The following is a 16,074-nucleotide window of genomic DNA, read 5'->3' on the forward strand; positions in this document are numbered from 1 at the left end:
ACTAGGTTTTCTATTTAATTTCCACTAAAAAAATCTGGAGTCTTAAACAAAATCAAAGGTTACTGTTTCTAGATGTTGTATTATTTTGAGGTTGCCACACATATGAGACTATACTTTGAAGGTGGTAACTCCATTTTTGTTTTAAGTGGATGGTTATCTTTCATGTCAAACCAAGTTTGAGGATTGAACTACATGAACTAAGCTTCAACCCAAAAAATGTGTCAGAAATTAACGGGATTGGGAATGTGACAGACATTCCAATAACAACTTTTGCATAGATTGAATGAAGAAAATGGAAAGGTACGTGAACATGAAGAACAACGTCAACTTGACAGTGTAAGAGGAGAATCTACTAATCAACCCTTTTTTTGATCTTGACATGGGAGATGAGTCTACAATGGAAGCAATTAAGATTGACAGAGTCAGTAAAAATTGCTCGGTCGCTAGCTCCAATTCCTTGGGTGTATCAAAAAAAAACTCTAAGAATAAATGAACAGTAAGGAGGTTGGGAAAGTTGAATCGAAACGACTTCACAATGCAGGGTCTTCCTTGACAAAAAATGGAAACTATGAGATTACACGCCGAACACGAATCAAAAACTCTCATCACGGAGGTCTCTGGCAAGACATTCATAAGCCGCCCTCTTCTATAGCTGGGTTAACCCATCAATATCAATTGCCAAAGAGCACGAATCAAGACTGACAAAGTGCAAGAATCAAACATCGAACACTTGGACTCTACCTCCGAACTAAGCTTTGAGCTCTCTGCACCATTATGTAAAGGGGTGAAGACAAGAGATAAGATGGAATTGGAATCTTCTGACATTTCCTGCGATTATTTTTGGTAACTTAATATGGTGAAATAGGTTAGCAAAAACCAAAAACCTTAAAACAATAGCACTTATAGGCAGTACAACAGCAGTAAGAAAGCAGGACTGGAAGCAATACTGAATCTCTTACCTCTGTGCAAAAGAAGCAGCTGCAAACAGGGCAGACACTTTTTCAATAATTTTGAGGACCTTGAAGATATACAGAAAGCAGCTTATTAGGCTTCATAAAAGCCTCTAAAAGGCTAGAGAAAGACAAGTCATTAATATCAAAGTTTTTGGAAGTTTATATTCCAGGCTATCACAGGATTTACATTGATCTACATGTGGCGATAAAAAGTGATTTTCGATTCGAATATTTTGAGAGCAATTACATATAAGTTTTACCCTTAAACTTGTTTTATCTCATACAAAATAAAGTTGTTAATCTTCGGTAAAATGTTAGCAAACATTCAATTGACAGGCTTTAAAAAAAAACAAAATTCTATCTTTAATTCCGTGCCAAGAATCTCGCCAAAAAAACAGCTTAAACTTCAATTTATTGATTACGTATGTTTCAAAATTTCTTTAAATGACAATTTGGAGTATTGCAAACAAAATAATAATGCACCAATGGGAAGTTATGGGTTTGTTTGATCGCATCTAAGTGATCTGAAATTGATTGTACTGTCAAATTGAATTGTGACATTTGTGAACTTAGCTGTCACTGTCAGAAATATAAAATAGAAGAAATTAAACAGTAGTACAAAAATTGAAATCGATCGTATGGTCATATTCAATTGTGACATTTGTGAACTTGGCTGTCATTGTCAGAAATATAAAACAGAAGAATTTACATAACAGTACAAAAATTGAAATTGACTGTACTGTCATATTTAATTGTGACATTTGTGAACTTGGCTGTCATCGTCAGATATATAAAATAGAAGAAATTACACAATAGTAAAAAAATTGAAATTGATCGTACTGTCATATTTAATTGTGACATTTGTGAACTTAGCTGTCATCGTGAGATATATAAAATAGAAGAAATTCCATAATAGTACAAACATTAAAATTGATTGTACTGTCATATTTAATTGTGACATTTGTGAACTTAGCTGTCAACGTCAGAAATATAAAATAGAAAAATGTGCATAACAGTACAAAAATTGCATGATTTATCGTTTGCACTTTGTTATAATTACTCGTTTGTACGTGGTTTACGCTGAAGTTTTCTTCAATTTGAATTTTAAATAATTGTGTTTTTAATTATTTAATGAAGTCTACTGAATTTGTATGTATCTAACTTCTCAGTCTATTACAAATGAAATTAAGTTTTTAGTATGAGTCTTACGATTTTCGCTACACTTTCAAAAAACACTCTTTTATCTAAGACATTTTTATGAGCTCTTCGATTCCTGTTTCTTATGACAAATGTTAAAGCTTCATTAAAATAACATTATTTGAGTCAATTCCGGTAATATTCTCCGTAATATCATCCATAAAAATATTTCATTCAAACAACTATAAATTTTATATTCGATACAGCACAAAAAATTACTCAAAAATTCATTTGCTTAGATTCCACCAAATTATTTATCTTCACGTATCATTTGATTAAATCTCCCCCATTTTGAACAGGAAGTCAATGAAAGGAATTTGGAGGAAGGGCTTTAAATACGTGACAGAGGGTTAAATTTTGCGGTGATACCAATCACACAATTTCATAAATTAATTTTTAGAACTTTAACCCTTTTCCCGCTTTCATTTCTTAGAGTTCTATTACTTATTTCTTTAATTATTCATTGTTGCCTTAAATCTCCTTTTTGTTATTGTATAAATAAACTACAAATATTTTCTTTATTTTATAGGAAAATGTCAAGATTGTTATTATGGTTGGCAATAATGTTATTGTTTATAAGACTATAAATATTTTAAATATATATTACGACTGCTTTAATTTATTAGATAAACAAGAATCTGTCTGAAGTACATTTATGGACTTACGAGTATGTATGTATGGAAATTAAAAAGTTAATACAAATTTAAATCAGAATTTATTTTCCTATCAAAACATTATTATCTTTTTTGTCACTGATTTGTTTATTGTAAACAATTAGAATTTAACCCCATCAAGTACGGACGATTAAATAAATCCTTATCAAATTTACTTCCATATACGATATAATGTACATATTTACATAAACGCTTCAATATATTTTTTGTAGATAGGTATCTAAACTATAAAATAAGGCCACAATTTCCATTCTTGAATAAAAATTCATAAACTACAAGTATGTTAAAGATTTATTAACATTAATTTAAAGAAAGGATCTTCTTTTAACGTTTAATTACAACTGCAATTTCTAATACTACCGTTTGATTTTGACAGCTCGCATCGGCCATTTTGTTTCTTTTACTTTCTGTCAAAATATCTTGTTTTAATCAGACACTAAAGACAAATCATCATGGTGCCAGTTACAGTGTCAAGCAATGAGTGCAAATGAAAAATCTTTACTATGAAAAGGGGTCTTCTCTAGCAACAAGGAAAAACGCGCTGTGCCCTTTTTATGGGGCGGGTTTGGTTACCAAATTCAAGTCCACCAGCTCAGAGAACAATCAGCAGATTTGCCAAAAACATCGCTGCTGTTCGTGAAAGTCAAAGGTAGTCAATTGCCAGTCGCCTACAAGATCTTGGCCCGTTGTCGCAGACCACAACATGACCCAGTAGCTGGGATAATTGGGTTTTGAAGCAGTTGGAAGTTGATCCCCAAATCAGTTCTAACGATGAGGCCCATTTTGGGATGAATGGGTACGTGAACAAGCAAAATTACCTGATTTGGGAGGAAACCAATTCACATGAGATTCATGACATGCCAATGCATTCAAAGGTACTATTTAGTGCGAATTTTGGGCTTAAGACGTCCTCAGTCTGTACTTCTTCGGAAATTATTAACTCGTCACGGTATACTAATATCATTGACAGTTCTTAAAAAATATATAAAAAAACGAACAGCCTTTATTGTAAAACTATTTATAAGTTAAATAAAGTTTTACCAAACCTGGTTAAAGATATATGACAGCTGATACAACATTATAGTTAAGGGCGTGTTTTCATTATTGAATTAACTTTTGACAGCTACCGAACGAAAAATGAAAGTATGATCGGAATATTGTTTAATCTTCATCAAATGTCAAGAGAGTAATTGGAAAATTCCAAGTAGACTGGAAAGCACAAATTGCATCTGAAGATCAAAATCTTATCTTCGTTCATTATTTGGGCTTCTTATATTTTCTGTTTCCATATGTAAGGAATTGGCTCAGTGAACTCTTGTAGGTACAAACCTTGGTTAAATGCCTAAAGGTAGTATGTTTGCTAAGCTGCGTGAGAATTTTCGATGGTTATTGTCTATATTTTGAATGTCAAACCGTGTTGACGTTTCTGTTCAGTTAAGTTTGAAAAATTCATCATAAATCCTTTCAAGCAAAAGCAATTCTTGTAAATTTCTGACATTTAGAAGTGGCATTCCTGTAAATTTGTTTTCCAGTAAAAAGTGTGTTATGACCATAAAGTGAACTCTGGATGAGTTTGAATTTATAAATTAAACTAAAAGAACAACAACCTACGACTCAGTCGTGTATTTAATTAATATCTCTATTAGAAAACAATAACTCATCAAAAGATAAGAAGATATAAGTATAGGAGAAACAAGGGGTCGTTAATCTTTGTTTTCCAATTAAAGAGATACAAAAAAAATCTTATCTTGAATAAAATTAATGCGTTTCAAATATTCCATACCTCCAAAAGAGCAAAACTTAACGTATAGACAGCCCAATAAACGTAGAAGATATTTAATAACAAAATCGATAGAATTGTTTAGATAAGCATAACTTTTATCAAACACTATAAACATTAAGCTTCAAGTTTTATTATTAGGCACTCACCATTTCCAATATTGTTTCTATTATTACTGCTACTGTGACTCTGACTATGACTGACACTGGTAGTACTTGTACATCGATAACTTCCGGCAAAATAGATAGCCAATGCTCCAATCGCTGCCCCAAGGACCATAAATGAAATAGCCAACACCAATAACCTCCAACGTAAAGTAGACTCTTTGAAGAAGCAATCGCTTGTATGATGGGCCGGCTGGGTAAGCCCTGATGCGTTGTGAAGTGATGTCCTTGGAACATTTGAACCAGCCCCAAAGTGTACAATTGTCGGCGTTTTATTATTTAACGGTCCATTATTCACAACCATCACACTGCCAAGGTTAACTCCTGCCTGCGGCGTTGAACCGGTTGGAATGGTGGTGGTGGCTCCACCTAGGAGTGGTGATGTCGTTGTTACGTTCGTAGACGCATCTTCATTTAGGCCACACTCAACACCACCTCCATTTAAGCCCCCTAACCCACTACCAACACCACCACCACCACCGCCGCCGTTGCTATTGCCATTTTCATTAGAGTGTGGCGTCCTTAGATAGCCGTTATTTAGTGTCTTTTCCGGCATTTTTATTTTATCAGATTTGTTTTTATTATAGCTTGAAGTTTGTTGTGTTTTTCTTTGCTTAGCTGTCAAGTTTTAGTTCTTCATTTTGTTATCATCACAAACTCTTGATGTCCATTGCTGCGTGTTGTTTTCTATGTTGATGATGATGGCAGTACAGGAATTAATGCACTTTGCAAAATAAATGGACATGGACTGGACAGGGGAACAGGACACTGGACTGGACTGGACTGCAAACACTATACGAGATACAAGGTAGGTATACACTGCAATGTTAATTAAGAGTGTCCACTTTAATGAGTCGCAACGTGATTCCTTCGTTCAAAGAATAATAATTACATTCTTCTCGTCTTCTATCATCAGGAAAAGGAACCATCAGTGACATTTTTATTTTTATGTACAAACAAAAGAGATAAATGCACAAAATAAAACAACAAGTCCTCCAGCACAATATTATATCCTTGTTTATCCTGCTTATAGACGACGGACAGGCAAAGAGTTGGTTTTAGCACATCTCCACTGATACCAGTACCACCCGTTTGACGTCGCTGTTTTCTCTCAAGCCAGTTAAGCTATGGCAAGACAATATTATTCTCCATCGATAGTTTGTTTGTTTTACTGAACGATGAATTGTTGATTTCTTATAGTCCCGGTATTGGGATGCGGTGAGGAATTGCTCAAGTATCGAGATTAGATGATCCCACTCTGGAATGAAACAAAACAAACAAAAAAATAGAATAAAGTTTGAAGAAAAAGCTAATTTCAATAATAAAAAATCATGAAGAATGCACGATTGGATTTTATCAGATATCCATGCTACCCAAACCAGGGTTGCCACGTCCTAAATTAGGATAGCCCAAATTAGCCCAAATACTTTATTGAAACGATGCTGTAATTTATCGATTTATTGTACTTTTTTTAACAATTAATGGAAGAAGAATCTTCTATAGCTGTTATGTTCTGGTTGTATCGTTCATGTATACGTTCGAAGATTGGGCTGTCATACTACTGTCATCGGCAATTTTGAAAAAATTATAGCCCAATCTATATTAAATAGCCAAATCTGGCAAGCCTGGTGCTCATACACTGTGAATATAAATTATTTATAAAAGAATAATAAAGGGTTGATTGGATGTGGAGTGTGTAAAACACGTTCGAGGTCTTCTTCAAACAGAGTTTGGTTTCTTTTCAAAAAGACCATAGTCTGCACAATTCTTAGAGAAATCATTTTAAAAATTTATGCACATTGATAGTGCGGATAGATAAGGAGGGAAGTGAAGTTATTTTTCTTTCGTTTGTTGGTCTATGCATTTGAACAAGCTTAACAATGTTATCCCAATGGTCGTGTCATATTTTTATCTTTAGTGTTAAAGAGCTTTAGTTACGAAGCACCAACAAGCTTCGGAGACGGACGGATTCACTGTTGAAAACGCACGCAAACGAAGTAAGGACAACGAATTTCGGATCTGTACGTGGAATGTTTGGTCCCTTAACAGACCACGTGCAGCCGAACAACTAGCGGAAGCCCTACACTGCTGCAAGGCCGCCATCCAAGAAGTGCGATGGGATGGACCGGGCAAACGCAAACTAAAAGACTGCGATATATACTACGGCAACTGCTACCGAGAACAAAGGCAGCGTCTATTTGGGCTCAGGCAAAAAGTCTTAGTGTTTCAACAGTGTGAGCGAGCGCATCACGACAATCCGCATCAAGGCTAAATTAGCCAACACAAGCCTAATATGCGCTCATGCCCCAACAGAGGAGAAAGATGAAGACACCCAAGACATATTCTTCGAGCTTTTGGACAAGACATATGAGCAGTGCCCTGGCTATAACATTAAAATTGTCTTAGGAGATTTGAATGCCAAGCTAGGAAGAGAAGACATATTTGGTGGCACAATCGGTAGATACAGGCAGCACGACACCACCTCCGACAACGGATTCAGGCTGAATGATTTTGCAGCGGGGCGAGACGTTCTGGTAGCTAGTACAAAGTTCACACATCTTAATATCCACAAGGGGACATGGAAATCTCCTGATCAATCAACCATCAACCAGATTGTTCACATTGCGATCGAAGCACGAAACTTCTCCAGTATCCAGGATATCCGAACATTCCGAGAGGCCAACATTGACTCGGACCACTACCTCGTTGTAGCCAAGGTACGGCTACGGATATCTCGATCCAAGGTAGAGTAAGGAAGTACTGTGAGAAGATTCGACGTTAGACGGTTACAATCGCAAGAGGCTACCATGTAATTTTTCGATCGAGTCTCTAATAACCTCTTAAATAGCCATAAGCTGCCTGCAATAAGCGTTGAAAACCAGTGGCAACATTGCCTTGCAGTCAACATTAGAGGCACAATCTTCCAAAAGTCCATCCAATTACTCGGATACGCAGATGATATTTATATAATAGAAAGATTAAAACGTGATGTCAGTGGAGCATTTTTGAGCAGTGCGAGGGAAGCGAAGAAGATGGGTTTAGTGGTCAATGAGGGCAAGACAAAGTATATGCCAAAAAAAGGACACTGAACGACGACGTCTTGGACAAAACGTCACCATGGACAGCTATAACTTTGAGGTAGTTAAGGACTTTGTCTACCTAGGCACCACTACAGACAACGACACCAGCGCTGAAATCAAACGAAGAATAACTCTTGCAAATCCCTGCTTCTTTGGACTTAGAAGGCAATTGAGAAGTAAAGTCCCCTCTCGAGCATCTAAAATCACTCACACTCATCATCCCGGTTCTCATTTATAGCGCTGAGGCCTGCACCCTGTCAAAGAAAGATGAGAGCGTCTTAGGATGCCTTAGGATTCCAGAGAAAAATTCTTCGGTTGATTTTTGGTATCTAAGATATAACGACGAACTGTACGGGCCGTAGCGACACTGACCTAGTTAATAAAATTAAAGTCCAACGACTTAGATGGCTAGGTCATGTAGAACGAATGGACATCAACGCTCCAGCCCGGAAGGTCTTCGAATCCAATCCCGAGGGACGGCGCAGTAGAGGAAGACCACGACTCGGGTTGGTCACCCAGGTGGGAGAGGACCTTAACCAACTTGGCGTGCGAAACTGGAGACAGCTAGCTAGGGACCGAGCTGGTTGGGGACGCATGTTGGTTGAGGCCCAAGTCCGGCCCGGACTGTAGCGCCACCTTAAGTAAGTAAGGAAGTGTAAAAGAGCTTTATGTTTGGAAAGATATACATTTTAAGCCGAAAACGATCCCTATAGGTCACAAAAGACTAAAGAATTTTAGGGTCTGTAAAGGATAGATCAAATAAAATTTAATATGGTTTGGTTTCTTTTTCAGTTTCAAGGTATTCCTCAAAGGTGCCAAAAACTGCACATTTTCCCGAGGCGACTTTTTTAATGATATTTTTTAACACTTATAACAAACCCCAAACTTTATATTTTTGTGTGTGAAATACTTTTTTTAAACGGAAAATGAATGACCCTTTGTAAATATTCACAATCTGATGCAACTGGATTAGTTTTATTGATATAGACTCCTTTGCAAAATTGTAATTCAATGGTGTAAAATTAATCTCATTTGCTTAATAGTTTGGCAGCTGTCATATTCAGACAATGTTGTTCAGTGATCTTTGTAAAATGTCAGTTTCATCTTATTTATTGTTTTTTATTTACATTTTTACTATAGTGTCACTGAAGATTTTTATTTAAAATATTTTATTGTTCAAAGTTTGAATATTTTACATGCATATCCACATATCCACAATATTTTAAAATTCAGGTTAATTTCGAACTAATATTTTTTTCTTATTGGTTTGTGGAATCTGTCGATTGGTGTAGTAAGAGATTTCTCCTACAGATGGACAGTCAGCCAGAAGTCAGACATAAAGTGTCATTTATCCACATCATTAAGATGTGTTTTATTTGGCAAAAAAGGTATGTTCCATCAACCCAAGATTTTTTTTTGAAAAGAAACAAAATATCAATCAAGGAACGTTCATTTTTTTCGAAGATTTCTAAGATAAAAAAGTCTTCGATCCGATTTTTCCGTCAGCCAACTTGTTAATGCACATATAACATAACTTGGTTGTCATTTATATTTTTGTGGAGGAAAATTAAAAAAGATATTAAGAAACATTTACAACTCAACATTAAAACTACGGAAATGATTTCATCAGCAAAATACAGTTTTTTTAAACTTAAATTTGTCTTCCTCACAATAACTTTGCATCCGACGAAGTGACATTGACTTCAGTGAGATTTTGTTACTTGGAATTTTCCTTATCACTCACTTCACAATTGTCAAACGTAAAATTTAGGGTTCAAACACATTTTTTAAATATTAAACCATAATTAAAGTTTTACTACCATTTACCACTTATTCGAAATATTTTTCAATTTATAAACGTGATTAGCCACATTCAAGGAAATATAAGTTTTGCACAATGTCCTATCACTGATTTTGGAACTGTTTTCACACTTAATTGTATCGTGTAACTAAAGGAAGTTCCGCAATATTCAATTTTTAGATCAATCTCTTAATTTTGTGTGTGACTATTTAAGTTTAAATGATGAATAGAAAAACTATGCTGAAAACAAAACCAAATTAGCCACTTTGGCAGACTGCTTTGAAAGGGAAATCGCCATCGCCATCGTCTTCATCGATAAATTTATCTTAAGAAAAGTGTTTGTTTATATAGTTCTGTTTCAAATAAAATGCCCTTGTCTGCCCCACGGCAACGTTTTCTACCGCACCGCTCTGGGGCGCCCGCCACTACCGCCGACGTTGCCGAATCGACGATGTATCGAAAACAACGAATGATGTATCGTTCTACTTTTTAAAACAATTTTCTATTTAAACCAATAATTGAATAAAAAGAGACTCTTTTCTTTTTGTTTCAAGGACTGTCATTCACTTTAAGACGAAAACAAAACGATGATGTCGTTGGACATTTTGTTTTTAAGAAACAACAATACAAGATAAATAGCCCATGCTATGAATTTTAATTTACACTCTCCTACTTCCCAAAATTATTTTCCACCTAAATGAAAATTCACCCACTCAGAATGTGTCAATTTTTCACTGCTAAAAATTACCACCTCTGTTTTGTCACGAGTGACAGTTTGCTGTCCTTACCAACAGGAACGGAACATCGGGCCTGCCCTTTTATTAAATAAATATACATACATTCTATTTCGATTGTGATGACAACGAGAAATATTGCATTATGCATGCGATGATAATTTATTAGGTACACGTATGTACGTACCTTAACGTGTGAATCTGACCAAAAGTCTGCGTGACATTTAACGCATTATCATCATCGTTCCCAGAATGAAGGTTCGGTTGTCAAAAAAGGAGTTTAAAACGCGCGTTACGAGTTACGAGGCGATAGCTAGTTACCAAAATTTCATCCGGACACGGAAAGGCGTTAAAGGCACGACAACAGCGAGATATATATCTCGTACTGAAATATAGCCATCACTGAGTGGCAACTTCGATCTTGGTCGTGGTCGTGGTCGGCCGGCTGCGGTGTGGCATGCAAGTGGCCTTCAAAAATAATGTCGTTGTCCCTACCGCCCGCCGCGCCACCATACCACCACCGCCACCGCCCGCCCGATTAGTTGCTTAAAATTGATTGAGATAATATATAATTCAATGGTGTTGCTGGTTGCTGTCAATGCGCTGCCGATGGTGATTCGTTTCGTTTAAATCGTGATGTGCAAATAATGTAAGCTTGAAGGTATACGAGTATACCGTCTCCGTCAAGCGCAAGCAGGTAAAGTATATTGACTCTGTTTTGATGGTGATGAAGTGACGACAACAAATTTATTAGCATGGTTTTTCAACAGTTGGGCTAGCATGAGCATCCATTTAGATATTGGCGCGCGTGATGCAGACGCTAAATTTTCGAGTTTACAATATGCGAGTGTGTTTTTTGTTATGGCGGGTTTTATAATTAAAATAACGCCACACGGAGATGAGCTTTTACAGTAAACAACACAGAGAATTGGATAATGAAATTTGAAAAAAGAAAGGAAAGCTTTCCTTTTCGTTGAACGAATATTTTTAAACATAAGGGATATTGTTTGTAGGAGATAATAATTTTAAGTATTGAAAATTGGTATTTTGTGTATTTTGCCGCCTACTAGGATACGTTCATCATGTTTACTTATTACACAAAACAGATTAATTGTTTCGTTCTGTAGACTTTTGAATAATTGTATATTGTTTTTCGTGAATTCTTCGTGTATAAGACATTTTGAAAAATGATTTAAACCTTAACAAATTGACAAAAGAAAAGCAACTTATTTCAAATGCCTATAACTTTTGACTTAGAAGATACAAAAGTAGAGAACGTTAGGAATTCAAATAATAAGATGTTCAATATTTTAAAATGAACTGAAGACGTATTCCTACAGTTGATAAGTGAAATTAGCAATGTGTTTAAGACCTATCTTTAATGACCCACTTGTCATTAAAGATATTTAATCTGGGAAATTTTGTAACTATGAATTTTTTTTTAATTTCGCAGTTTTTATTTTTTTTACACTTCACAATTTCAGAGGAAACTCATCTTAAAGCAAGGGCGGATCCAGACTTTCCATCAGGGGGGGGGGGGGGTCACACACTTAGATGAGTTTTTACTCACCGCTTAAAAATGTTCTATAATGTTTTGTAAAGGATGCTAACAAAATTTAATAATTGCTAAAATGACAGCTTTAGTTATCAAATTATTTAGAACACTGTTGTCCAGTAAATTTGGTCTAACTATTTAATTTGGATGACTCATATGAAAGCATTCCAAGATTCGAACAGTTGTCTAAATAAAATATGCCATATTAAGGAGCTAAAATACAATAGCTTAGATGGTTTTTGGTGCATTTCGCGCAGAAATGTAGGAAATTGTTTTAAAACGTTGCTTTTTCCAAAAACAAAACACACTTTTCTTGTTTTTATTTCTATTAATGCGAAGAACGCTGCAAAACTTTAAAAATCCAGAAAATGAGAGAGGATCTGATATGTAAAATTGTGGGCCTTTTTTGACGTAGTTTTTTCGAACTCAATTTCCGGGAGTCTTTTATTACTATCATTATCAATCTGCTTACTCGTATTTGGATCTTATAAAGGTGTCAACAAAATTTAAAAATTGTTGAGACAAAAAGGTTCTTGAATTTAAGGAAATAGTTGTATTTAAGAACATAATTTATCTAAAAAAATAAATTAAAACAAAGTAAGGTAAGTAAACAAATAAGTTGGAAAGAAAAGTTTTGTAGTCGTCACAAATTACACGTTTCAAAGCTTTTATATCAATAGATATGAAACGTTTTTTATGCTTTTCACTTAGCCATTAGTTTAACAAAAGTGTCATTTTTATTATTGAAATTCATGTTTGAATCTCGGTTCTAGAGCATAAAAAGCAAATTCACTTCAAAAGTAGATTTATTTAATTTTTTTTAGAACAACATTCAACAGAAAACCAATTTTGAAAGAAATGAAATGCACGACTGGGTCGCAAGAACTTGATAATTTCTTCCAAAAAGTCTGTAAAAAAATATTGCCTATATTTTAAGATTTAAAATGTACCTCCAAAATAAGTTCTTCTCAAAAATTTAAATGCCATTTTATTTGTCAAAAAATCTATTTTTTTTTCGAAAATCATTTTAAATGTTGTCTTAAAATTATTTTTGGTATAAGCACTAAATAAAGAGCTTATAAATATATGAATATTTTACATTAAAATTTCGTAAAAAACGTTGTCCCCTTTCTGAAATATCGAGTTTTGCAAATAAAATTAGTATTTTATTAAAAGTAAAAAAATACATTTTTGATCATAAAAAATCATCATCAATTTGATCATTGGCAAGAGCTTGCACCAAAAGAGAAGAATTTTGAAATCGTTCCATTAGTTCTTCAGAAAACTTAAAAACAAAAAAAAGATTTTTTTGAGGTGTGCCCTTCTGGGGCAATATGAAAATATGTTTTTCTTGTAGAAATTAAGAACACAAAATTTTAAGAAAGTTTTAGAAAATAAAATATGTTTGAACCAAAAAATTTGAGTGGGGACTGCTGTTATTTTTTGTATTATAAAAAATTATAAAACTCCCTACACTAATCAGCTGGAAATCTTAATTTCAATCAGAACAATTGTTTGGACTGTAGGGGCCAGGAAAGACAGACAAATTGTTTACTAGTGAAAAACTTACTTCAATAATCACTATTTATGTGTGTCAAAAAAATGTAATATTAAAATTGAATGCTAGTTAAAGGAATTCAAAGGCAACTTAATATAAATTTGATGATCTCTTATTCAAAGTTTCTTCTTAAGAACCTGAATATTTGCTCTTTTTCTTAGAAAAAAATTTTATGAAAATAATTTAAAGCATGACTAAAGTTTTTTCAAGTTCTAAATTGAGGGAAAATCAAAATTAGAGTTCAAACCACTTTTTTGTGAGTGTCGTTATATTACTAATAAATCTTTAAATGAAATCTTTACTTATACAACTTAAGTGTATAAGATTTTTTGCTCATATGACCTCCCCTGGATCGTCAATTGGTCAAAAGATGATGAATTTGTGCAGTGTTTTTGGAATAGGGCTGAATATTCGATTTATATTATGTTCCTGGTCCAATCTTCAGTCAAAAGTAGTACTTTTAGCAACAAAGTTTAAAGAATAAAAATACAAATGTTGTTTTCATATACAAAAAATATATAATTCAAAATATAATAGGGGTCATATCCATTAACGCAATACGATTTGTTTTGAATTGAAGGGAATTCTTACGAAAAAGCAAACAAATTATCTCCCAGGGGGGGGGGTCATGACCCCTACGACCCTCCCTGGATCCGCCATTGTCTTAAAGGCATGTGTTAGTTAGTTAGTAGCCTTACACACCCAAAAAAAACATAATATCTACATGAAGTTTTTAAGACTAAAAAGTAAAACAAGACGTTTAAAATAGTGGTTCACTAGTTTTAAACAATGGCACAAAATTTCAAACGTTTTAGTAAAATGTTAAAGCCACTCTTACCTATTTACTAAGCTTAAAAGATCATTTACCTAATTTTAAACGATTTTAAAATCTCTTAACAATTTGCTTAGAAATTTGATAAATCCATATGACATCTGTGCAATTATTCTTATAAGAGCAGTGGATGGAATGGTCCAGTCAACAGTTGGAAATTAATTAAAATCAAATTAAAAGGTCTGTTTAAGCGTATTTGCTTTGTTTATTTTCACGAACTGTCACTTTTTAGACATGTTTGGGTGGTCGTTTTTCAATAAAAGGCAAATATAAATTTGCTAGTCAGCAAAACGAAAAGAAAGGTTTGGCAAATTGCAAGACAATTCTTAAACCCTTAACAAAAGGTTATTTAAAATTTTGCGGCAATAATTTTAATCTGAATTTATTTTAATTTAAATCAATGGATGGTTACTTAAGGTTATATACAATGTTTATTCGACTTAGAGCTTAATTTTTCACAAAAAGGCAGATCATAAGATTCAATACGATTTTTATGAGTTTCGTTAGACGATTCCATACAGGGCTGAATTGAGGAGAGGGCAAACGGGGTGGGAGCCCCGGGTCCTCCACAAACGGGGGGCCCCAACAATAGAGACCGGACAATTTTTGTTCCAAATTCCAACTAGTAAACACCTTTTCCTTTAATACGTATTTTTTTTTGGTCTTTGACCTTTACCTACAGCCTACAGTACTTTGTACATACATACATGATCTATATTTTTGTTCACTCCAATCAGGCAGTGAAATATCAAAATCATATGACAATGCAGCAAACATGAGTGGCAAATACAAGGGCATGCAGGTTCTTATTTTGGAGAAAAATCATTTATCGGCGTTCGATCCTGCTAACTCTTGCCCATCGGCTGTTCAATTCTTTGATGTCGTGCAGAAGTCGTACACGTTTTTCACAGCCAGTCTCTACTAGCGGCACCTAATTCTGATTGAGAAATTATCGGAGAGAAAAAGCGGCCAGGTTTTAGTCTTGAAAATAGCTCAGCGACACTTGTTGGTCTTGTAGAGCTAAAGCTACGAAAGCCTTAGTCAACGGCTATTTGTAAATCGAAGAAGCTCTAACCAGCATTCATCTAATAAAGAGCAAAAAGACATCGTGAGGAATGAAGCCACGCACCTTCTACAAAAGATGAGTGGTCTCGAAACTGCTTTGTTTGCAACATTTTGGAACAATATCTTGGATGGATTCAACGCTACAAACAAGATGTTGCAGGACCCGAAAATTATTTTTGAATCGGCAATGCGTGCACTAGAATCATTGAAATCATTCGTGGAATCAAAGCGAAATAATTTTCATAAATAAGAGGAAGCAACCAAAAAAATGCCTCATACTGAAGAATATGTACAATCACGCACGCGAACCAGAACGAGAAATGTGAATTTCTTGAATTTCCACGATTACGGAAAAGCACAACACACAAGTCTGTCACCTATGGAAAAATACAAAGTATCCGCCTTCATCCCAGTGATTGACCCGCTATCCGTTTCTCTTACTGAAAGATTGCATGCTTATGAAGCTGTACGTTCGAAGTTTGGATTCCTGAGTCACATCGAGAAGATGGATGCTGAAAATTTGCACGCTGCATCAGAGGCATTGGTGAAAGTGTGCCAGGATGAATTAGAGCCTAGTCTTGGTAATGAGTTGGTTCAATTTGTGATTTTCATTGGCTCATACAGAGAGGAAAAGGACTATGGAACAGATCAATCGCCGGAACTATTTTACTACCAAATTCT

The 16,074-nt window shown here is 34.7% G+C and overlaps 1 protein-coding gene across 4 annotated transcripts in view; it reads right to left on the bottom strand.

The window, feature by feature from the left end:
* Positions 1-16,074, bottom strand: part of LOC129945358 (neprilysin-1) — a 69,859-nt gene that overhangs the window by 34,474 nt on the left and 19,311 nt on the right. For all 4 annotated transcript variants that reach the window (XM_056055048.1, XM_056055047.1, XM_056055046.1 and 1 more), the window contains one exon: positions 4,754-6,026. In XM_056055048.1, coding sequence (XP_055911023.1) covers positions 4,754-5,324 — 571 coding nt within the window. In that variant the 5' untranslated portion in view covers positions 5,325-6,026. The remainder of the gene's footprint in view (positions 1-4,753; positions 6,027-16,074) is intronic.

Source organism: Eupeodes corollae, chromosome 2, assembly GCF_945859685.1.
Source record: "Eupeodes corollae chromosome 2, idEupCoro1.1, whole genome shotgun sequence".
In the NCBI taxonomy this organism is placed as follows: domain Eukaryota; kingdom Metazoa; phylum Arthropoda; class Insecta; order Diptera; family Syrphidae; genus Eupeodes; species Eupeodes corollae.